At 36.2% G+C, this 23,531-nt stretch overlaps 7 protein-coding genes and 1 non-coding gene across 10 annotated transcripts; 6 read left to right on the top strand and 2 right to left on the bottom strand.

The window, feature by feature from the left end:
- Positions 1-767: 767 nt before the first annotated feature.
- Positions 768-2,115, top strand: LOC17882094 (xyloglucan endotransglucosylase/hydrolase protein 9). The gene is made up of 4 exons (XM_006288305.2): positions 768-1,031; positions 1,127-1,227; positions 1,322-1,515; positions 1,607-2,115. Exons 1-4 carry the CDS (start codon positions 857-859, stop codon positions 2,010-2,012), a joined length of 876 nt encoding a protein of 291 aa, XP_006288367.1. The 5' UTR covers positions 768-856; the 3' UTR covers positions 2,013-2,115.
- Positions 2,116-2,278: 163 nt separating this feature from the next.
- Positions 2,279-3,960, top strand: LOC17883273 (putative F-box/FBD/LRR-repeat protein At4g03220). The gene is made up of 3 exons (XM_006289321.1): positions 2,279-3,307; positions 3,396-3,581; positions 3,664-3,960. The coding sequence occupies exons 1-3, from the start codon at positions 2,279-2,281 to the stop codon at positions 3,958-3,960; spliced, it is 1,512 nt and encodes a 503-aa protein (XP_006289383.1).
- Positions 3,961-5,260: 1,300 nt separating this feature from the next.
- On the bottom strand, positions 5,261-6,602 carry LOC17882468 (frataxin, mitochondrial). The gene is made up of 5 exons (XM_006288671.2): positions 6,354-6,602; positions 6,191-6,263; positions 6,040-6,087; positions 5,847-5,941; positions 5,261-5,610 (listed from the first exon to the last, which is right to left on the bottom strand). Exons 1-5 carry the CDS (start codon positions 6,566-6,568, stop codon positions 5,481-5,483), a joined length of 561 nt encoding a protein of 186 aa, XP_006288733.1. The 5' UTR covers positions 6,569-6,602; the 3' UTR covers positions 5,261-5,480.
- A 182-nt stretch (positions 6,603-6,784) lies between these two features.
- On the top strand, positions 6,785-9,873 carry LOC17884132. Of its 2 annotated transcripts, none has more exons than XM_006289405.2 (8): positions 6,785-6,908; positions 7,387-7,494; positions 7,578-8,195; positions 8,372-8,451; positions 8,586-9,068; positions 9,170-9,256; positions 9,352-9,434; positions 9,516-9,873. In XM_006289405.2, the coding sequence occupies exons 1-8, from the start codon at positions 6,899-6,901 to the stop codon at positions 9,586-9,588; spliced, it is 1,542 nt and encodes a 513-aa protein (XP_006289467.1). In that variant the 5' UTR covers positions 6,785-6,898; the 3' UTR covers positions 9,589-9,873. The 2 variants fall into 2 exon arrangements, with proteins under 2 accessions (XP_006289467.1, XP_023637214.1); XM_023781446.1 differs by having other exon boundaries at positions 6,786-6,908; positions 9,170-9,244.
- Positions 9,874-10,006: 133 nt separating this feature from the next.
- On the top strand, positions 10,007-13,437 carry LOC17883367 (protein phosphatase 1 regulatory subunit 7). 2 transcript variants are annotated; one of them, XM_023781443.1, is made up of 5 exons: positions 10,007-10,180; positions 10,582-11,054; positions 11,151-12,393; positions 12,480-12,626; positions 12,728-13,437. In XM_023781443.1, the coding sequence occupies exons 2-5, from the start codon at positions 11,004-11,006 to the stop codon at positions 13,108-13,110; spliced, it is 1,824 nt and encodes a 607-aa protein (XP_023637211.1). In that variant the 5' UTR covers positions 10,007-10,180; positions 10,582-11,003; the 3' UTR covers positions 13,111-13,437. The 2 variants fall into 2 exon arrangements, with proteins under 2 accessions (XP_023637211.1, XP_023637212.1); XM_023781444.1 differs by lacking the exon at positions 10,007-10,180 and adding an exon at positions 10,253-10,415.
- Positions 13,438-13,858: 421 nt separating this feature from the next.
- Positions 13,859-15,754, bottom strand: LOC17883244 (putative cyclin-D6-1). Its single transcript, XM_006288266.2, has 6 exons — positions 15,481-15,754; positions 15,262-15,345; positions 15,062-15,160; positions 14,762-14,966; positions 14,541-14,671; positions 13,859-14,463 (listed from the first exon to the last, which is right to left on the bottom strand). The coding sequence occupies exons 1-6, from the start codon at positions 15,673-15,675 to the stop codon at positions 14,275-14,277; spliced, it is 903 nt and encodes a 300-aa protein (XP_006288328.1). The 5' UTR covers positions 15,676-15,754; the 3' UTR covers positions 13,859-14,274.
- Positions 15,755-20,934: 5,180 nt separating this feature from the next.
- On the top strand, positions 20,935-22,669 carry LOC17882819 (cytochrome b6-f complex iron-sulfur subunit, chloroplastic). Its single transcript, XM_006288517.2, has 5 exons — positions 20,935-21,055; positions 21,164-21,414; positions 21,873-21,990; positions 22,121-22,303; positions 22,390-22,669. The coding sequence occupies exons 1-5, from the start codon at positions 21,011-21,013 to the stop codon at positions 22,492-22,494; spliced, it is 702 nt and encodes a 233-aa protein (XP_006288579.1). The 5' UTR covers positions 20,935-21,010; the 3' UTR covers positions 22,495-22,669.
- A 249-nt stretch (positions 22,670-22,918) lies between these two features.
- TRNAT-UGU lies at positions 22,919-22,990 on the top strand. The gene has a single exon. It is a non-coding gene; the product is annotated as a tRNA-Thr (tRNA).
- Positions 22,991-23,531: the final 541 nt, after the last annotated feature.

The following is a 23,531-nucleotide window of genomic DNA, read 5'->3' as shown; positions in this document are numbered from 1 at the left end:
TACTGCATACACTAGACACAACTTACAAGATATTTTTTCTGAATTGCTCAAACCAAAGCCAAAGAAGATATTTTTATTGTAGTATTACACAATTGACGTCACATCTGCCATATCTAATCCATGTCTGCAACACAAAAACAAAAACAAAAATTGAATTCTCCCAAAAAGTGAGGAGAGAGAGAGAGATAAAGACTGTGTACCAATCAATTTCTTTTGAGAGGCAGTAAAGATTTTTAAAATGTGAGACTCTCTCTCTCTCTCTGACACAAAGGAGCCAAATGCATTAGCTGGATCCAATCGAACGCAATGAAAACATCTTAGCTGTAAAAATGGTCCATCTCTCTCTCTCTCTCTCTTCTCTTTTCTCCTTCATTATTACACCAAAGAATCAATTTTTATTCACTTATCTCTCAAGAAAAGCAATAAAGTCTCTATTTTTGTGCTCAAAGAGAGGTTTTTTTTAGACAGAGAAGCATAAATTCTTGTCCTCTGTGTAGTACTAAAGTGGAGCCCCACTGAGTAAGAGTGATGCCTCTCACACAGCAACGGCTACATTTCCCAACTCCTTTTATCTCTCTATCTCTTGTTTTGAGTGATTTTTATTTTTATTTTTTCATCTTTACGAAGAAGATGGGCTTTTTTGTCCACTTATTACTGTCCTCGATCACACGTCGAATCCAACGTGGCATCTCTGTCCATTGTATGCCAGCTCACTCACACTCACTCACTCTCCTCCCGCCTCTATAAAGCCTTTACCTCTCTCTCTCGTCTCCTTCATTGCGTCTTGTGTTTGTGTGTGAGACTGTACAAGAGCGAAGATTTGATTGAGAAAGAGAGAGAATTAAAAAAAAAAACAATGGTTGGTATGGATTGGTTCAAGTGTATGATGATAATGATGATGGTGTGGGTTCTCTCTTGTGATGAAGCTGTTTCTGGAGCTAAGTTCGAGGAGCTTTACCGCTCAAGCTGGGCTATGGATCATTGTGTCAACGAAGGCGAAGTCACCAAACTCAAGCTTGACAATTACTCTGGTAACATATATAATAAACAAGCCCATCTATGTTTTGCTTTTGCTCTGTTTTTGTGGGTTCATAGAGATTGATGAGGTTTGGTTGATTTTTTGCAGGAGCTGGGTTTGAATCTAGAAGCAAATACTTGTTTGGTAAAGTCTCTATCCAGATTAAGCTCGTCGAAGGTGACTCTGCTGGAACCGTCACTGCTTTCTACGTACGGAACAAACCCTTCTATTGCTCTATTGCTCTGTATTTGGTCTTAGATTGATTACTGTGTCTCAAATCTTGTACTGTTACATTGTTTTCAGATGTCTTCCGATGGTCCGAACCACAACGAATTCGACTTTGAGTTCTTGGGAAACACCACCGGTGAGCCTTATATAGTCCAGACCAATGTCTATGTGAATGGAGTAGGAAACAGGGAACAAAGACTCGGTCTTTGGTTCGATCCCACCACCGAGTTTCACACATACTCAATCCTCTGGAGCAAACGCAGTGTTGTGTAAGCTCTTTTAAACCAAAGTCTCTACCTTTCTAATCAATGATGAGACTATGCACCCGTTCTAACGATTCTTTTTTAATTGCAAAAACAGATTCATGGTAGATGAAACTCCAATCAGAGTCCACAAGAATCTTGAAGATAAAGGTATCCCCTTTGCTAAAGATCAAGCAATGGGAGTGTACAGCTCGATTTGGAATGCAGACGATTGGGCTACTCAAGGAGGTCTTGTTAAAACTGACTGGAGTCACGCTCCATTCGTTGCTTCTTACAAGGAATTCCAAATCGATGCTTGTGAGATTCCGACAACTTCTGATCTAAGCAAGTGCAACGGAGACCAGAAGTTTTGGTGGGATGAGCCAACTGTGTCTGAGCTAAGCCTTCATCAGAATCATCAGCTTATTTGGGTTCGAGCTAATCATATGATTTATGATTACTGCTTTGATGCTACTAGGTTCCCTGTTACTCCTCTTGAGTGCCAACACCATCGTCATTTGTAGTTGTAGTCAAGAAAATTGGATCAAGAGAACTATGTGGCTCTTTGATGATTCTGTTTTATGTATAAATAATCAATTTTCTATTGATTTCGAAGGATTTTTAATTTTGGTCTTTTTAACAGCACATGCGATATTTGTGGAAACAAACTCGAACGCACTTATCGTTATCATGACTTTAAGGGTTTGTTATGAATGTTTCAAACCCTAATTTCGAACCATATGAAACAAAAAAAAGGCATAAGCTTTGATTAAGGATCACTCTTTTAACAATGGAGACAAGATCTGTGAAACGGAAGAAGAAGAAGAAGAGAGAAGAAGCAAATGGGTTTTTTGTACAAGAGATTATCAATGTAGATAGAATCAGTGACCTTCCTGACTCTCTTCTACATCAGATTCTGCTTTTACTTCCTCTTAAATCCGCAGCCAGGACAAGCTCACTTTCGAAAAGATGGAGATCTCTCTTTCTCTCATTGCCTGATCTTGATTTCACCTCCATTGATGACCTTCACAAACCAAAATCTTTCTCTTCAGACTCCATTTACAAAGTGCTTTCTCTTCGTAATCACCGTGACTCCAACAATCTTAGATCACTTCGGTTTCGCGCTACCATCACATTCACAAGTCTCAATTCCTTGATTCGTTTAGCTGTTACGCATCAGGTTCAAGATCTTGACATTGAAGTCACTACAAAAGACTACTTTAACTTCCCTCGTTGGATTGTGACCTCTCAAAATCTAAGAGCTTTGAAGCTTAAATCATCTTACCCTGGTTTTAGATTGCCTACATCATCATCAATCCTTGGAGGGTTTCAAAGACTTACTTCACTCTCTTTATCTCTTGTGATTCTAGACAACCAACCTTGTCTCTCAGAATTCTTCTCTGATCCAAGCTTTCCTCTTCTAGAAAAACTAACCCTAGAAAGTTGCGTTGGACTCAAGGAACTTAAGGTAAGTTGCCGTCTTCTCCAAGAGTTTTCTCTAAAGAACTCTTTACAGCTTGAGGGCTTAGAGGTTTCTGGTAGTCAGCTTCAAATACTAAAGGTTGTGAATTGCTTCCATTCATATTCAGAAAAGAGCTTTGTGAAGCTTAACACACCGAATCTCAAAACTTTCCTCTGGAATTTAAACGCAGTCACTACTAGTGTTTATTTCTTGGATAAGTTAGTGTGTCTAAGAAAAGCTTTCGTTAAAGTGTTTTGGCTTCATCAACATCTCAATTCACAGACACAGAGCTTGTTCACTCTCTTGTCAGGCCTTTGTAATTCCTATAAACTACAACTTGGAAACCAATCCGTGGAGGTATATATAAATACACACTAGCACATACTTACACCTTCTTCTTCTGCACTTTTCTCTTTGTTTCACAGTTTTACTACTGTTGTGACAGATTTTGTCAAGCAAGAAGGGACTATTAAAGAATCATCTTCAACCGTTTCAAAACATGAGATGTTTGGAACTGCAAACCCATTTCAACAGACACAATGTTCAAACACTGTCATATCTGTTCAAGAGCTGTCCGTTGTTAAACATACTTATTCTCAAAATCATTAACGATCAAACAAGTGAAAGAATGGTAAGTTTTGAAAGAAAGAAAGCTTATTTTAGTCTTTCTCGGTTTTAAACTGAATTGTCTCTGATGTTGCTTATGTCTTCAGCAATGGAACAAAGATTTGTGGGATATATGTAACTCAAAGATTCAGTACTGGGAGTCACAAACCTATGAATTGGAATCTTTCTTGAACCACTTGGAATTTGTGGAGATTCACGGATTCTTAGAGTGCGAGAACGAAATGAGCCTCGCAATCTTTCTGCTGAGACATGGAAAGGCTTTGATCAAGATGACTCTTCGATCTAGTTTCCTCTGTAGAGACTCTCTCCGGAGACAAATGATAAGGTCACAGCTGACAGGATTTTCCAAGGCTTCTTCTAAAGCCAAAATCTCATTCCATTGAAAGTTTCAGCATAATCTCTGTTTCAGGACTCAGGTCATTAGCTATTACAGTTTTTTTTTTCTATTGAAATCTTATGCTTATTGACTATAAATACAAAAAAGGTAGCTACTGGCTCAAATAAATGTTCAGAGCTATTATTATCTTCCATCTTCAAGAGTTGTGGTCAGTTCAGTTTCAGAGAAAGTTTCTGGTTTGGTAGATGAAGAAGCTTTGCTTGATGAAGGGCAACGTCTAAGGACAAAAGCCGGTTGTCTTGGATTTGGAAGAGGAGCAGCTTCGCTGCTTCCAAGCATTGAAAACAACATTTGACATTGTAGGACGAATCACTAGGATCTTCTTGTACACAAAGGAGTCCTACGTTCAAGCATTTCACGGTTTCGCACGTTTCTTGTAAAGCCTGATCCAATAACTCAATCCATCTTCCCCCTTTCTAGAGATCCCACGCCTGCACATTTATATATGTGTTTCTCGGTGAAGTTTACAAATAAGTAATGTACATAAACAAATTAGATAAGCCTAAGATCCCTCACATGGCCAAGAAGGCTTAAGGATTTCTCAGGTTCATAAAATCCGGTGTTACGCTTCCCGCTGATAGTTTCAATCATAACGACGCCGAAACTAAATACATCTGATTTGAATGAAAAAGACCTTCTAGAGAGCATACTCTGGAGACATGCATCCACTGCGATACAAATGGAATGCTAAGGCAAATCGAAGTATTAGCGTCCAAATGTTGTACTTCCCCGTGAGATGAAAAGGTCAAGTTAGCTTTAAATCTGGAATTCTGCTCATCTGATTTTCGGCTGTGGAGTTTTCTGACAATTTTTTTATTTTCACTAAGAATGTATGAGTATCCGGATTGATACTTGTAAGATTGTATGAGCTGTTAGATCCTATGAAAATGACTTGACCAGTCGACATATTCCAGTTGAAACTAAGGTAGTTACTGTCGCCACAACCAGATGCCGTGCTCAAAGGATACCTTATAATATTATTGCCGCGAGTCACTCAATCTCTGCTGGTCGAATATGCAGAATAACAGCAATTCAAAAGGATCCAGCTTTTTTTCGAAATATACGTATGCTAAGTATTGTTTTACATTGAGTGAGAAGGATAAAGTGGGCACCCAAACGTGAATTATTGTAAAAAGAGGACAATGGTGTTGAAGAAGTCAATCTTTTGTCTTTATTGGCACTTTTGAAAGAGTGGAGATTGTGACCCTGCCAACTTTCTTCCGGAACTTTTTGTAAGATTCGAGGAGTTTGACAAACACAGGCTCTTGTCTTCGAAAAAAACTGTATTGATCTAAAAAGCGTAAAAGGTAGCTTCAGCTCTGATTAAACAAAGAGAGTTGTAAGTTTGTAACAATGTCACTATGAAACACTACTGTTCAAAGTAGATTCACAAACATCAATCGGGTATCAACACTGAAACAAGTTTCTCTAGTGCCTTGTTTGTTTATTCCTTTGGATGTTTCATGAAATCCATTCGTTCACAGATATTGTGTATAACCTTCTCCTTTACGAGAGCTGGATTGGTTCACCACATAGATTCTCTAACTCCTCTTCCAAGAGTTTATGCAACTTTGCTTCAGTTCGCCGGTAAATCCACGCATTAGCATCACGGTCCCAGTCGAATCTAGACGGGCCACTGCACAGAAACAATACAAAAACAAGGAAGAATGAAGATTAACATCAATGTGAATATAAGATGTGGAAGCACAAAGCCAAGAGCAACAATATAAAGTCGTATAAACGGTTTCATCTCTGATCTCCCACAGATTATGAATACAATAACCAGAAGATACAACAAGATGATCCAGATACAAGTAGTCGATTTAGGCATCTAAAATTAGCAACTTTCAAGAGGAAAGCAAGAATCTTTACCTCACGGGTGAAGACATCCAGATTTGACGATTTGGAGTTTGCTTATTCAGCACATATGTGCCTAACGATCCAAGCTTAAGGGTGAGAACTTCATTCTGTTGGAAAACATCAAAAGAACTGACTTAAATAAGCAAACACGGATTTCGAAACAGAGGAACAAGATTTTCAAATACTAAAAAGAGTTAATCTTTACCCCGTAATCTATGTCGAAACCATCAATCTGGACAGTATCACCATAGTCCTGAAGATATCAAGTATGTTGTTTTAGTAAGACATTGTAAATTCGAAAGTAGGAAAACGAAGATCCCTAGATAGAGAAAAAAAAAGGCTGCAGCTTTAAGTACCTCAATTTTCCCAAGAAGGTCATTTATAGTGAAGTTGGCTAATTTGTGAAACTCATCCTCCTGCAAAACCGAACTGTTTCTTCTTCCCGTTTGTTCAAAAAATTTCATGAAAAATTAAACGAAATCAGATACAACAAATGAGATCAACTGATGAGTAAAGTACCTGTAATCGACGGAAGCAGGACCTTGAGAAGAGAAGCTTCTGGTAGTTAAAGTTTCATGGCGGATTCGAGATCCTATTCGCCGGAAGGAATCCAACGGTTCTAAGGAATCCTGAATCAAATTGCTTGAGTATCTTACGCCATTGCTACGGAGAAGGGTTGGAGAAAGCTTGAGAAACCTCGGCAATTTTCGTAGAAACCTTGAAGCTGTAGCCATGGCCGCTTCTGTCTCACAAGAAAAAAAAAACAAATCGAACCCTCTCTTTTCTTGTTCTGTGTTCTTCCTGGTCCAATTTTAGGCCCATTAGTAGGCCCAAACGTAGGTCTACTCTACCCGTTTCAAGTCGTTCCGATCTTCCGGTTTACTATAACCAGACCGGTTCTCAAAGATAACCGAACCGGTTCTCAAAGAGATTTGTTTGCGAAGAAAAGTTTCCTTCTTCCCCTCGAATGAGAAAATTAGAAATTTGAAGAAAGAAAAACAAAAATCTGGTTTTTGAGGGCTGATTAGGTTTTTGTTTAATCTCTGGGAATTCTCAATTTGACTATGCACTCAGGTGAAAATTCATTTCTTCATCTCTTTCAATCGTTTATTTTTGTTTCCCACGAGTTTACGTGAGAGAATAGTTTTCTATGATCTCGAGTTCGTCGAGTTACAATGCAGCTCCCGTTTTTGATAGTTTTAATTAGTGAAATTGATCCATGGCATTGGAAATTTTGAGCCTTTTTGGTTTGTTTTGATGATGTTCTAATTATCAAGCTAAGAAATTTCTAAGTTTTTGTTCATTTTGATTGGGTTTAGAGGTGTTTGGCTGATAATAGAAAGATCATAATTGCTGAAATTATACCCTTTTATGTGAAACTTGTGTAGATTTGTTACCTAAATTGCTGAATTACTGGGAACATTTCTAGAAACACAAAGCATTATTCTTGTCCATATTTTACATATCATGATTGTTTGATAGAGAAAAAGAGGTGTCCATGGTTCACAATTTTGTTCCTATGATTTTAATTTTTCTGTGCTATGTTTGATAGATTCAGGCGAGGCACCCACAGATGGCGATAAAGTCTCAGCAGAAAACAGCAAAAAACGGAAGCTTAAGACTCCTATCCAAGTTATGGCGCTGGAGAATTTCTACAATGGTAATTATGACTTTGTTATTTGCATGTGTTCCTTTATGCTAAGGTTGTATATGCGTTATAGGTGTGATTTCTTTTTTCTACAGAGCATAAGTATCCGACCGAAGAAATGAAGGGTAAGTTAGCAGAGGAAATAGGGTTAACCGAGAAGCAAGTTTCAGGTTGGTTCTGCCATAGAAGGTTAAAAGACAAACGTTCTGTAAAAGAAGATGGGAACACCATTGGGAGCCAAGATAGGTCGAGCGTTGTTCTTCAGGATCGTGGAAGCGGGCTTCGACAGGATTCATGTGGTAGCACTAAGCAAACAGATTATTGGAACCCGAAACCTAGGGAAGTTGAAAGTCAAAGGCTTTATGGGGGATCTTACATGGGGAATGTTGATGGTGAAGATAGTACATCTTCTGAACGTAGTTCATCATTACATAAGAATCTTGTCTCCATCAAAGATGGCATCCGGGATGTGGAAAGTTCTAGATATTTTACACACAATGACGTTATCGCGCATCCTCAGGTCATGAGAAGCTATGGGTATAATAAGCCTTCGGGATACTTGAAAGTGAAGAGAGAGAGTGAGAATGGTGCAATCACAGCCGTAAAGAGACAGTTAGGAAGACAATACCAAGAGGATGGTCCACCTCTGGGGGTTGAATTTGACCCTCTTCCACCTGGTGCATTTGAGCCTCAAACTAATGCAATAGTTCAAGGTGAGTCATGATTAAATTTTTTGACTTTACCTTAAATCTTCAGGTTAATGATGTTACAAGTATCGAGTAATTGGTTCAGAAAAAGCTAAAATCATCTTCTTCGTGTGTCAGATTGTGAATGCCTTTACCCATGTCCAGTGGAATTTGATTGCTTTTTCTATCAACTGTTTTGTCAGAGCCAATCTATGTTGGGAATCAAAGACGGCCTCACCCTCCACATTTACTTGGAATAAGGAAGAGTTTTAATCCTGGTCCTGTAAGTGAACTTTTAACAGCTTTCTTCCTATATATTAGATACCCATAGAGATAATAAACTTGAATCTTAATCTGCTAGCACATTCTCTGAGGTATTTATATTGTACTCTAATCCTTTTCTGTATGACTTTATAGAGCTATGAATTAACTCGTAAACTGAAGATGCATTCGCCAGATCCAGATCCAGATTCAGAGGAGGAGGAGGAGGATGATGATGACGACAACATGATGATCGGAATGGAGCCTGGTCTAAGAGATAGAAAGAATCTTGGGGAACCAAGATTGAAATCGCCTTCTCCCTGTTTCTATAATACTGCCCCCAACCACAAAACCTTTAAAGAGACATTCAAAGGCTCACCACGAAAAATCCCACTAACTATCAGCAAGAAGGGTCGAATAAGCTCCAAAAGTTGGGCTGAAGGTTCGAGAAGCAATCTGATTGCCAACTTCCGTAATCTCCCTGGAAGCAATATTGAAACCAATCAAACTCATAATTACGATAATAAGATATTCAATGGTGGACACAAGACCGGATATCTCAGCAAATCATCAAAGTTGTTGCCTCCAAGTAGAAGCCGATCCCCTGACTCAATAGATGGAGGTCCATCTTCTGTGATGGTAAAAGATTTGTCTAAAACTTCCATGTCTATAGGCTCCTTACATGCTCTTTTTATGGAAATATGAGTTGTGTTTTGGGTTATATTCTCTTTCTTTCAAAGGCGGAAAAGTATCACGACGAGAGGAATCAAACGAAAATGCATAGAGAGATGTTGCATTCGACTGATGAACCACCGGTGAGTGTGATGGTAAAGTATCTCAAAGATTTAAACATTGATGTAGTATTACCGAAGTATGAAGGCTCTTCCAAGTTCATGTTCTGACATTTAACACTTGTTAATAGGTAACCAAACAAGTGAAACATGGCTATCTTCAGCAAGCATCAGCATACAGCGAGATTCTGGAAAGGCAAGGCCAGATAAATCGGTTAGTAACCACTGTAAATGCATTTGCTGTCCCGAAAGAGAGATAAAATTGGCTTATTGAAGCATACTATATATTTTGTAGGTCTGGCGTGGAATTGGCCTCTAGTTTAAGTGGGGACGATGAGACAGACGAATCCAGCTCTTCTATGGATTGAGTTAAGGTACAAAAGGAAAATTAGGAGATTCCGGTTTGTATAGATATATGAAGAAACCGGTTTAGGATGTGAAAAAACGTTACATGGTGTTGTAATTGGTAAATGCTAGTTAGAGGTCCCTCTCTTCATTTTGGGACTTATAATATATTGTCCCCAAAGAGAGAGATGCAGTGTGACCAAGTATGATATGAGCAGATGATTGCAATGGCCCTTTTTTCCGAGTTTGACCGGATTGAGTTTGTGAATTATAAAATAAACAAAAGCAAGGCCCATTTAATATCAAAAGCTCAATTAGGCCCAAATTATATTAGTAAGCCGGTGTATGTAAAAGGCAATTTAAAAAAACAAAAAAAAATGAGTGACTAGGAAATTTCGTCACAGGAGAAAAAATCAGAGCCGTTGACTCGTATTTCGTAAACAAAAGTGTGTGGGTGGTACAATTTTGATTCGGCCAAAAAAGGTTTCTTTTAGGGTTAGCGTAGCTTTGCCTCAAAGTTTTAAAGATAATCTTTTTGGTTTCTCTGCAACTGATTTTGAATCTTTTCGCTTAATCAATCCTCTGGATTTTCAAATCCAATCCTTCTCCTATCTGGTGAGAATCTCTTTCTTCTTCTTTTTATCTCTCTCTCTATATATATTCCGATTCCACTGTTCTTCGATTCTGTGTGTGTTTCTGCGAGTTTTCGTGACGACGGTTTCGTGTCTGATGCTATTTTTATCACTCGTTCGTGTTTCTCGTTATTGCGAGGTTTTTTGTTTGTTCTGTGAACTTGTTGACCTTTATCTATCCGTAATTTCTTACAACGATTGCTGATTCGATTTTGTCGGTATGTCTTAACAAGCTGATCTCCATGGATATATGTTTTTTGTTTGCTCTATAACGTTTCGTTCGAACATCTTCTTTTGTAATCTGAATTGCAAAGATTGTTATTTTCCGGGCTTGGTGTTGAAAAAATTGTTGATTCTCTCTTGGTGATTCAACTGTTTTATCAGGTGACTTAACTAAATTTGGAATTAAAGGACTGGGCTTTCTCAAGCTCGAAACAATTTTTCTTCACTCTGGCCGCTTCTGCAAAGACGTGTGCTTCTCGCACCTCTGCGCAGGTGTGGGGTGGCCTTGAAGTGGTGACTTCACTCTCTCTTCCAAGGATTTCTCTAGCCTCAATCATTTGGAGGCTCCGTCGTGTTTCTGAGGGTCTTACCCTTGATTACGGCTAACGTTACTAACGCCCACATGAACCTCTTAAGCTTATAGCAACTTTCTCTATTCGTGCAAAAACAAAAAAACAAAAACGTAAATTGATCCTTCTTGTTTGTGGTTGTAAATTAAAGAACAGTTCTTTGTGGTTTGGTTTTTTGGTTTTCCTTTGTTGTTTTAACTGGTGATGTAGTTCGATGTTATTAAGTTTGACACAATGGTTAGGTTTTCATGCTTCAACGCTCACATCCACCGCCATAAACCTAAGGTAAGTTGTACCAATCATTGCATCTTTTGTTTGGAACGGTTGTTATACATTCTCAGCGTAAGATTGCTAATCTGTTCCTATGTTCTGGTGATGCAGAAATCTGTGGAAGGATTTTCAGAACAACTGATCAGAGAAGATGGGTCTAAATCGAAAGGATTGAGCTCAATCATATTTGGGAGAAATATTGCTTCTGCTAGTGAAATCAGCAAGCCAGCTTGCTCTGCCACTGTTGAGCGTGTATGGAAATCTGAGGAAATTAAGCCCAGTGGCATTCTTGAGCATGATATTGGAACAGATCAGGTGCGGCATCTCAAGAAAAGTCAATCCCATGGAAATGAACTATACTTGGATGGAAGGGCAGCCACAGAGAATGGAACAGACGATGGAACAGATCGGATTACTTCCCCAAATTCTCTTGAACAGTCTCATGAGGCAGGCAGCAGCAAGCTTGTAGAAGGAAGTCCTAATTTGTATGAGAAAGCTCCTCGAGCTTCAGTCTCTGCTTACCAGGGTTCAAATCAAGCACTCAATGGATCTATGTTCTCGGTTGGAGATCTTCATCATACTGATAAAGACAGCCGTCAGCTCGATGATAACTCCTTATATGGTGAACAGATGGACAACTCAAACAACCATACACCTCATGGTTCGCCTTTGATGGTGAGGTCGAACTCAATGCCTAATATTGCTGACTCTGCATCAGAGAAATCTTCACCTTTCAAATATTCTTCTCACCACTCTAGGTCCTCTGATGAACTTCGAGCTCTAGACATGCACCAAACAGATAAATCTGTTCATGAGACTGATGAAGAGGGTAAGCAAGAGCAAGATAATGATCGGGATTATGATATGCATAAATCTGGAGATAACAACAAGGAAAATCTCGGGGAAGATGGATATGATGATGCATATGATTATTCTTCTTTGGCAAAAGATTGGATAGTACCACCTACGGATGAGCGAAAATTAACGAAGTTCCTTGAAGGAGAAACATCAAAACAGCAAGAAGAACTTCCAGGAAAGGATTTTAAATTCAAGCGTATTGAGGATTGGGTCAATGACCTCCAGCATGTAAACTTGTTTGAGGAAGCCGATGAGATAACAGGGTATGATGATGAGTTGCCAAGAGAACCAGTCGTGTTGAATGAGTCAGCAACAACATCTGCTAAAGTAGATGCCATCAAGTTAACTCCTGGAATGGAAGCTGCGAAAAAGTATATATCCTCTCTAAGTGCTTCTGCAACCACAGCCCAGCTGGTTAGTCATGGTCTGGTTGTGATACCATTCCTCAGTGCATTTGTTGGTCTGAGAGTTCTCAATCTCTCAGGAAATGCAATAGGTAGCTATGTTTTCCCTTCTTGCTAATCTTCACACACTGATTGTTTTTGTTTCTTCTATTTTACTGGTCCTAATACATTTTTCCAGTTAGAATAACCGCTGGAGCTCTTCCTCGAGGACTACATGCTTTGAATTTGTCGAAGAACAGTATCTCGGTTATTGAGGGCCTACGTGAACTCACTCGGCTTCGAGTATTAGATTTGAGTTACAACCGAATACTGAGACTTGGTCATGGTATGGCCTGACCTTTGCTCATCTACATTCTCTAGTTATCTGTTTTTATATGAAAACCATGTTTGATGTATTTCACTTTTCTTTTTTTCTGGTTGATTTAGGTTTGGCTTCTTGTTCTTCTCTGAAAGAACTATACCTAGCTGGGAACAAAATCAGTGAAATTGAGGGTCTTCATCGTCTCTTGAAGTTGACGGTCTTGGATTTACGCTTCAATAAGTTTTCAACCACCAAATGTCTTGGTCAGCTTGCTGCAAATTACAGTTCTCTTCAGGCTATAAGCTTGGAAAGTAACCCTGCACAGAAGAATGTTGGTGAGGAACAGCTGAGAAAGTACCTTCTGGGGCTCCTGCCAAATTTGGTATACTATAACAGACAAGGCACTAAAGATGCTCGGCTGGGGACAAGCTCTCATCAGTTGGACCGAGGTCTGAGGTCAGAGCTCAAAAACTTACGAGAATTATCATGTTGCTATTGCTACTGGTGATAGATTGTCCAGTCTGAGGTCTGAGCTCTCTATGCGAAGAAGTCGAAGTGAAGGAACTCTCGGACCTATCTGATCACTTGGACCTATTTGGATCTCTCTCTTCAGTTGGCTGTAATTTCCTTTTCGAGGTAAATGATGAAGATGCTACATACTTTCTTCCCTTTATTCATCTTCATCTTTGTGTTTTGTTGTTGTGCATTATCAATTTTACATCAGAAGCTTTGATTCTTTCTACTAGCTTCTCAATAATGTCTGAAATTGGAAACTATGTTATACATTCTTTTCAGCACTGTCTGAGATAATATATTGCAAACAGATTTGAATCTCCTTGCCTGATTCCAATCCGATTTTCTATCCGGTTTTTGGTTCAATGTTGGGTTTGCTTAAACCAGATGGAACTTGGGTCTGACTGGTTATTTTGTATATCATAATAATGTTGGCCCATTATGATGAAAATGGGCCTAATATGGGTTAGTACTTAGAAGGGATTGGTTGATTAGTATTGCACTATTACATGTAGGAGGAGCAAAAAGCAATTGAATGATTTTGAATACTGAAAAAGTGGTCCAGACGGGGTATCATATTGCCTGCCTGCAACAGAGATTCTGGCAACTGGATCCATATAACTCGGATAACGAAGTCTCATAAGACAAAATCTTATTCCAGTGTAAATTGAATCCATTTTTTACTCGTGACCACATTATTCAATATAAGATTACACAGCCATAGGTTGGTTATATTATACTACTTCCACACAAGAACAATATTTATTGATTATTCCCTCCTTCCCAAGTGAAACGACTTTAACTCCACAACCCAAAACTGTAAATAATACAGAACATGATAGACTGGTAGGATAGGTAAGGATAGATAAATATTACAGCATTTTTTTTTTTTTGAATTTTGAGTTTTGTGTTGTGGTCCAAAGGAACAAGAAATGGAACAGAACACGAGGTTTCGGCTTTGATCATTCATCACTTCTCTCTTGTCTTCCATGAAGAGAATGGCTTATTATGAAGCAGAAGATGGATGCAGAAAGAGGAAAGAAGCAAGTGTCGTTTTCATAACGGGACCAGGAGTAGTTTTTTTAATTTATTAAGTAGATAATAAGTGATTGAATCATCTGGGGATTATGTTTGACCATAAACCTCCTTTTCTTTCAGCTTAACATCGACGAGTACTAGTCTTCCTCCTCTTTGGTGAAGAAGCTGTGATTGTGATGCTCTTATCGCTTTCACAGCAGCTTGAGAATTGCTGATCAAGCACATTTACTGCTGTCTCAGTGCTTCCTTCGTTTTCTTCCACTACTGTGTCTCTCTCTTGTATTCCTTTGTAACACTCCATTAACTCATCCTGCAATAACGATTTAATGCTCGCTCAGTATCGCGCTAGAAAAAAAAGCTAGAGTTTTACTTGTTCAAAAACTTTACCTTATTTACATATGTGCATTGGCAGATTCTGTTACTGAAACATGGAAACTGTAGAGGACAGAGCTCGAAAGAAGCAAAGAGAAGCGCGGCGCCTGCAACCACCGATGGTTTAAACTCGAGGAATCTGATATCTGCATTGTTTTTAAGACGCATTCAGTTTAAAGCATGAGAATGTGATTGTGATTGTTATTTATGAATGAAGAAAACATCAATTTGTTTACCATGTTGAAGATGAAAAGTAAGATCAATGGCTTGAGATTTGAGGGAATGTTTTAGTGCGAAAGAATCTTCTTTGAGCTCAAAGAGACTAATGAAAAAGGAGAAAAAGGAGAAAGGAGTAACAGAGCGCATTCTCCATTTAAGAGCTCCTAAAATCACATTCTCCATTCTCTCTATCATCTGAGCATCAAAGAACTCACCTTCCACCTGAAAGATCACACATTCTTCAATGTTTCAGACACTTAACAACACTTAAAAAAAAAACACGTTTCACAATGTAAAAGATTCAGTCTTTGCGTTACCGGAAGATGATGAGAAACAGACATCTCTGGCTTCCTCATTTTGGCAGACAAAGAGACACAAGAAAGAGAGATAAGCTTGAGAATCCATGGCTTTGGTTGCTGTTGAACAAAACAATAACAGATAAACATTTTAGACATATCTCAGATGAAACAAAAGACAGATTCTGTCGGAAGATTCTGTTTTTTTTTTTTTTTATTACCGGCATATCTTCACTAGACAAGAACCTGTCTAGATAATTCACAGCAAGATACGTCAGAGATGGGTCGTCGAATTTTCTTGAATACTGCGATTTTTCCAGTGACGAAAAATAAAGTTAATCAAGTTTTCTCCGATAACGATTCAGTATACTTAGTAAACAAAACCCAGAAAATTCATGAGTAAAATTTAGAGAATCGTGGTGTCGATTAGAGAGAAGGACCTGAAGGATTGAAGAAATGGCGTGGTGTCGATTAGAGAGAAGAAAAGCAGAGGACTTAAGGCTATGGAAGTAATGAGAAGAAGGCATGTGTTGAAACTCGACGAGGAAGAGGGAGTGTGGTGCAGTTTCATCGTCGTTGGAGTTATTGTTGTGTAGAGAAGAATGTGAGAGAGGATGTTCAAGATGAAACTCCATTAGATTTGATGATGATGATGATGATGAGACTCTCTAGCTTCCTGTCTTCTGAAGAAGAAGAGAGAGAGACATCAAAAGAGAGAAGTTGTCTTTATTGTGTGTGTGTGAGAGAAAGAGAAAGAGAGAATTGGTTTTGGTCTTTTGAGGGATTTTATTTATTTATTTATTATCACTTCGGGTAATTAACTTATGATACATGATTTATGATCTCTCTAATTATTAATTATTCGATTTTTTATCATTAATAGAGAGTTAGATTAATGAGAAGAATCTATCATTTGATAAATTAAATCTTTTTCAACTTAAAGTAGATTCTTCTTTTTTTAGTTCTTAAAATAAAACATTATCAAGCATTCTCTATTAGATTCTTTGTATTAATTAAATTTATCTGTTTTGCATTATAAATTTATAACCATAATTTATGTACTAAATTTATCAGTTTGCATTAAATATTTACATTGCAGTCCTTCACTAAGTAGTAGTAATAAAAAGTAGTCTTTATATTTACCCAATCTAATTTCCTAATTAAATTACTGTAAGTTTACATTTATATTGGTTAAAATAATTATGATAATGTCATTTATCCAATTATCCTCAGACCATAATGGTGTTATTACATGACGTGGTCATTACTCATTAGTAGAGAGCTTATGTGTAGTGTATAGTTTTTATTCAAAGAAAACCACATTAAAAAGATTCGTCACTTTGGAATCTCTTGTCCTAACAGTTAAAAACATTGATTAACTTTTGAAAAATCTTTTAAGTCTTTGTTTTGTTTTGTTTTGTTTATAATGTACATATATATAGTAGTATCATACATTTGTTAAATTAGGTTTGTGACAGCTTGGTTTCTTCCTTGTCCTCAAGTCTTTGTACTCACTCACCTTTTGTTAGGTTTTGAATTTCCCAACAATATACATTATTTATCGATTTCAATTTTGTAAGTCAATAAAGAAATAAAATTGATAAGTCAATGAACAAACTGCCATGTGAAAACGCCACTTGACCAACTCTTTTTTCTTTTCTTTTTTTTACTTTTTATCTTTTACTGTCAAAGCCCGACTGTCTAATTTGTTAGACGAGAAAACTATGAAAACATTAAGTATATATATAAATTTTTGAAAATTGTAGATGTGAACGAAATGAAAAAGAAAGCATTGACTTACCTAACAAACATTAGTTGTAAGGATATAGAAGAAAACATGTTGGTAATTGGTAAATGCATGGTAACGTAAGAAAGAAAAAACCCTTATATATTAGGTTTGGGTGTATTAGCTAGTACTAGTAAACAACAAAAAGTGACTGGATTATAATAACATAGTGTTAACATGAAAAGAGATTACATTTTAATTTTTCTTTCTTTTAACAACATGCATTTACAAATTTTTAAGTCCGGTTGATGATGGTACACTTGTAGTTTTAGCTTAGGAAACTGCAAATTAATAATTATTGAATGAGATTAGTGAAGATTCAAAGAGTATAACACCCAAATTCCTCAAGGGCCACCTATATATACTTTGAAGTACTTTAAAGGGAACTGATACTTCTTTGCTTTGTCTTTTTTATATATTTTCTTCTCACTTTCTTCCTTACATTAAACAATATTAATGACATTAAACAATAATACAAATGCAGCTTACAGTTTTAGTACCCTGCTGAAATGTACTTTGTTTCTGCAGTTGCAGAGTGTGTGTGGAATAGAGTGAGATTCAAAGACCAAATCATCATGACATTACGTTACAAAGTTTTCAATTGCATACGACTCTATATATAGTTATTCATTTAATATATCCATTTCGAGTAATACGTGTCGATTAATAATTAAGTTGAATATCATTGGAAACCCTTGTATAGATCAGAGAGATTAGATTAGCATTGACCGGTCATCTAATAACCACAAGGATTCATCATGATCAACGCATACGGAATTATATATACCACAAAGAAAAGTTTTAAATTAAGAAACCTTAATGACATATATATGTATATGTGTTGCACGAGTTTCTAATCTCTCTCTATTAGATACATATAGTTACCAAATGTATAAAGAAGAGAGGTGGTTTTTGTTTATTTGTAAACATGAAAAATTGAATCCGATGAGTTTTTTGTAAGTTCCCGTGGAATCCAAAGCCTTCGACATACATATTAGTAAAAGATTAAAATGTTGATAACGGTGCTTGCAAGTAACTGATGATACTAATAAATTTGTGAAATTGACTAATGGAGAGTGGGTTGGTAAATTCAAGATTATTAACAACTTTTGTCGTTAAACAACTTTGATTATATCTATTTTAGACATATTAATCCATGGCATATATATATATATATGTAGATTTTTCTCTAACTCTTGTATTAGTCAAGGTTTGCAATGTATATATATTTGTATGTAGTGTGAATAAATAAAGCATGGGAGGTGCTTTTTCTTTTAACTTACGTCCATATAATAATAATATGAGAAAAACAAAAAGATAAAAAAAAAGGAGAGGCAAAAGAATATTAGAAGAAGCCTCATCAGTGACTGACTTTATGAGCTCACTTGTTGGCCTTGGGGTGCCTTGCTTCAACATTGCGCCATCTTTGTAATTTATGCTATTTATGCTTATACTATTACTCATCTTTCAATGCATAATATCATAGGTAAAATATTTGGAAATACACTAATTGGGTAGGATATATAAATTTCAAATATTGGTAACTAGGATCTGAATATGAGTAGTGTCTCATCTCAAATCCAAATGATTCTAATACCTTGAAGTTTTCATTATAATTTTTTTGATGGTCCAATGTGTGTCAATTATATTTTGCATTTGTCATCGAACATTAAAAAAAAAAAAAAGATGTTACTGAGAAGAAACTACAAAATAAGTCTTACCAAAAAAAAAGAAACTACAAAATAACAATTAGTTTTAAAAATTTGGTGCTTTAAGGATACTTAGGGCGTGTTTCTTAGTAATTTCGAAAATATAATTCTTCTAATTGATTTTTTTCATTAAAGTATATTAATTTAGGACACCATGACAGAAATTAAATATAAGTATAATGTAAATTTAAAATTTTACTTATTAATTAGTGAAATCCTATGTACCTAGTAGGTACTAGTTAGTAGTTAACATAAACTAGTGTCAATACGTGAACAAAGTCCAAGTAAAATATAAACCAATGATATTGATATACATGGTTACTTACTTGAAATAAGATCTGAGTCTGAGATATATGATGCATTGTTGGAAAGAGAACAATAGAGATAGGATGCATTTGGACAAAGGGAAAGCCTAAAAAGCATTCTACAGTTTAATTTTTAATTTTCGTTTCTTTTAGAGTTTTAAGTAATTTTCTTTTGTAACATTACTGTATTCATTTTTCTTGAAAAATAAAGCTATTTACAAAGAACATTCGAATGCTATGCTTTTTCTAACCATTACCAAAATAGAGCAGACAAAAAAAAAGTCATTATATAATTCACATCATGAAGAATATACTTATAAACCATTTTAATTGGTATAACACGAATTCTGAATATAATGTTATTACTGTACAAATTGATTTTCTGATTCTTTGGCTCCGAGTGTTAACTATACCGCACTACAAAACCGCACCGCAATAGTGCTGTAACAGTGTCAAAATATCTGCATATACATATATATCTATATATTTTTGTTATTATTTGAACCGCACTGCACTTCTCCCGCAGTGAAAAACACTAGTCACTTACACCAACGCACTACTAGCTGTATATATGCAAGTTTACAACCTTTTTAATTCTTAAACATATGACTACAAAAAAAAACTAAAAATCTATAAATTTTCATCCTTTGTAACGCACTAGTCACATTTTATACGGGACTCTCTATTATTGTAAATAGGATGCATTTATTATAGAAGTAATTGGGTTTTTAGTACATTTTTGAAACATAATTGTATAAGTAGTACATTTACTATTCATTATTAGCAAACTAATACATTTTTACTATTTGGACACTATTTAGACACTATTAAAAACCTCCTTAAATCTAATAACTAAAAATATTCATCAAAATATATTTGTTTTCTATAAAATTTCAATTACATAAAAATCTATATTTTTTCTCTATAATTTGATATGCATTTTTTAAAATATAATTTCAAATATTTTTCAAACAAATTTTGATACGTCCAGCTATCCTTATGTACAGTTGTGTGTTGATGTACGGAAAATCATCCGTACATCGGTCTATATATACGTATAATTGTATGTGTACATATATTTTCTGGTCTATATATGTATATTTGTTTATGTGTAAATATGTTTATATGTAGTTGTTTCTCTTTGTACAAATATTTGATGTACAATAATATGTTACTGTACAGTTGTCTATCTGTACAAATATCTGTAATAGTAAAATTGTACTTATTTGCTAATTATGAATAGTAAATGTACTATTTTTATAATTATGTTTCAAAAACGTACTAGTTTACCAACACACCCTTTATTATATCGGACCTAAAAACGAGAAATTTAAACATAATAAATGGGTCGAAAACTTATGAATGTTTTTCTCTATATAGCATATATCTTGCTATGAGAAAATACGTGTATAGTTAAATAATATACATGATATATTTGCATGTAATTAAGTACGAGAAATTGTGATCATCATTCATCGAAGACAATAGCTAGCTATAATCATATAAATATATGATTAAATTAGGAATTATAATCTTTGGATCGGAGTATTAAAAGTCTAATACTAGTAGTGACAGATTCAAGGCAAGAATTGCACTGGATATGAGGAGATTTTCATATTTACGTACCTACTTAATAATGTGAAACTGATTAGGCAATTTATAAAAGAAAATTATTACGTACGTACTGGATATAATTATCTATATGAAATGAAATGAGAATAAACAAAACGACACGAAAAGAGAGAAAGCAAAGAGACACACATGCAAGCACGTGATGAGTGCATGTCTCGCAGAGTCTCACGCCATGCACAATTCATAATCATTTCACCTTAATTTGCTTCGTTGACTCCTTCTTTACCTTTTCCCTCTCCTTTTTATTAATCTTTTCAAATATATGGGCTTACTGAAGTTAATAAGCCCACTAAGATCCTGATAGCTAATAAACCATTAAGGCCGTATAAAGCCCATTAATAATCACATCTATCAAGAAATCCAAAATCTGATCAAAGTGTGTGGCTATGTGGAAGCAGAGGTGGCGCGTGCCTTATCTGCTTACTCTCTCTTCAGTGGTCTTAAATCTCTCTGTGTGATCCCACTTGTCATCCTCCTCCACAACATCAAAAGCTTCGGGCCGAAACCCTTTTATCATTTTTTTTAGCTAGAGCTTTCGATGACTACATCAATGGCGTCGTCTTCCCTTTCCCCCGCTACTCAGGTTCATTCTTGATCCTTCGAATCGAAACAATCGGAGTTGATTTACTAGTTTAAGGGCAGATTTTAAAGTGATGGGTTTTGAAAATTTTCGTTCTTTTTTTGGTTGCAGCTTGGTTCGAGCAGAAGTGCGTTGATGGCGATGTCGCGTGGCTTGTTTGTGAAGCCAACGAGGACGAATCATCAGATGGTAAGAAAGGAGAAGACTGGATTGAGAATTGCTTGCCAAGCGTCGAGTATTCCAGCAGACAGAGTTCCAGACATGGAAAAGAGAAAGCTTTTGAATCTTCTTCTTGTTGGGGCTCTTTCTCTCCCTACTGGTTACATGCTTGTCCCTTACGGTACCTTCTTTGTTCCTCCTGGGTGAGTTCACTTTTACTCTCTTCTTCGATTTTGATTCCAAATTTCTTCTTTCTTTATAACATTTATTGCATCAGGGTGAGTCTATGATGTTATTATTATGTTTTGTTTTGGTAAAGTTTACAATTTTGTACTCTTTCTGTTGGTGTAAAGCCTTAAGAGTATATCTTTTGAATATTGATCTCTCCCTCGGTTTTGTTCTCGAATGAGATTCATGAATTTGGCATTCTTTTACTGAACACTGATCGCATTATTATGTTGAAAAAATCTATAGACTCTTTTGATTGTGGTGAAGTTTGAATTTGCTTTTGTATGCTATTTAGCTTTAGCTTTTTGGTTCTGGTTCCAATATGTATATGAATCACTGTATGGCTTCTTTTGTGTTACTAAGATGTGAGGTTAATGAGATTTTAATTCAATGGTCTTGATTCACAATCTCTATGTTTCTTTGAAAAATATAGAACCGGAGGTGGAGGTGGTGGTACTCCAGCCAAGGATGCACTTGGAAACGATGTAGTTGCAACGGAATGGCTTAAGACACATGGTCCCGGTGATCGAACCCTCACCCAAGGATTAAAGGTAAAAAAAAGTTCCATTAGTACTATAAGAAGATGAACAAGTTATTTAGCCCTCCTTGAAACACTGGTTCAAGATCTCAGTAAAAGTTATTGCATCTCAATGGGTGTCTGGTGTCGATTGTATGTTCTAGGGAGATCCTACTTACCTAGTTGTGGAGAACGACAAGACTCTAGCAACATACGGTATCAACGCAGTGTGCACTCATCTTGGATGTGTTGTGCCATGGAACAAAGCTGAGAACAAGTTTCTATGTCCTTGCCATGGTTCCCAATACAACGCCCAAGGAAGAGTCGTTAGAGGTCCAGCTCCATTGGTAAGTGAAATAAATAACATTCTCTTTTTCTGCATATCTCTCTAAAACTGAACCTTGTAAACTAAACTTTTAATTTCATGGAACAGTCGCTAGCATTGGCTCACGCTGATATAGATGATGCTGGGAAGGTTCTTTTTGTTCCATGGAAGGAAACTGACTTCAGGACCGGTGATGCCCCATGGTGGTCTTAAGTTAAAGACTCTAAAACAAATCTTCAACAAGAGAAGAAGAAAGATTTGGTCTTTTTGTGTAAGACTTGTTCGGATGTTCTTATAATGTAAAAGCTTTCTGTAATCATACTTGTCCTGGCATTACTCTGTGAATTATTGCCTCTTACATGCAATATTATGTTCATTCACTTCTCAAGTTTCATGTTTAATTTCACTCAAACATACTACATTTATATATAAATAATGGGAACAAAAGAGTATCAATACATGAATCTAGTCATACAGGAGATGAGGAGAACTACAACAGCATAATATAGAAATTCAATTTTTCAAGAGTCATTTTGGCCGGTGAAACTATATTAATGTTTGATTAGTGTAATGAGTTAATGACATAACTTAATACGGGTTTAGATATATAAATATATTATTGTGAATTAAAGCAAAGGCCCGTATAGCTCAGTGGTAGAGCGTCAGTCTTGTAAACTGAAGGTCCGTAGTTCGATCCTGCGTGTGGGCACTTTTTTAATCATTTGCTATAGATTTTGTGTTAGACTCAATTTTACTCATCATTCTCTTTTTTGTTTTTGTCCCATAGCACATGCGAATGCGATGTTAAAATGAGATTGTGAACATATATATCATTTAACTAGGGTATTAACAAATAATTATTTGTCGTTGCCATTGTTTTCTTTTTCAACTCTTATTGTAAAAATATACTCAGCGACTTCATACATGTAGTTGGGACAGTATCACATAGTGGCTCACCACTCCAAAGGATTTGGTCTTTGTTCTTTTGCCGGCTAAGGTAAGTTAAATATACAGATTTAGATCTACATGATAAAATAAAATAGTCTCTTGGTTCGAATTGATGTTTAGGATCTTTGTTTCGTTCGGCTGTGAAAAATGTTAATTATTTTTTGTGTTGAAATTCATAGAACCGATCAAATTTTTCAAGTCTTCGATGGTGTTACAATGCCACAAAAGTCACCTTTTTAAAAGAAGCAACATTTCCTCTCGACCAACAAATAAGACAAATCTCTCTCTATCTCTTCTATTTT

This window comes from Capsella rubella, unplaced genomic scaffold (assembly GCF_000375325.1).
Source record: "Capsella rubella cultivar Monte Gargano unplaced genomic scaffold, Caprub1_0 scaffold_6, whole genome shotgun sequence".
In the NCBI taxonomy this organism is placed as follows: domain Eukaryota; kingdom Viridiplantae; phylum Streptophyta; class Magnoliopsida; order Brassicales; family Brassicaceae; genus Capsella; species Capsella rubella.
This window is presented reverse-complemented; position numbering and strand designations above follow the sequence as displayed.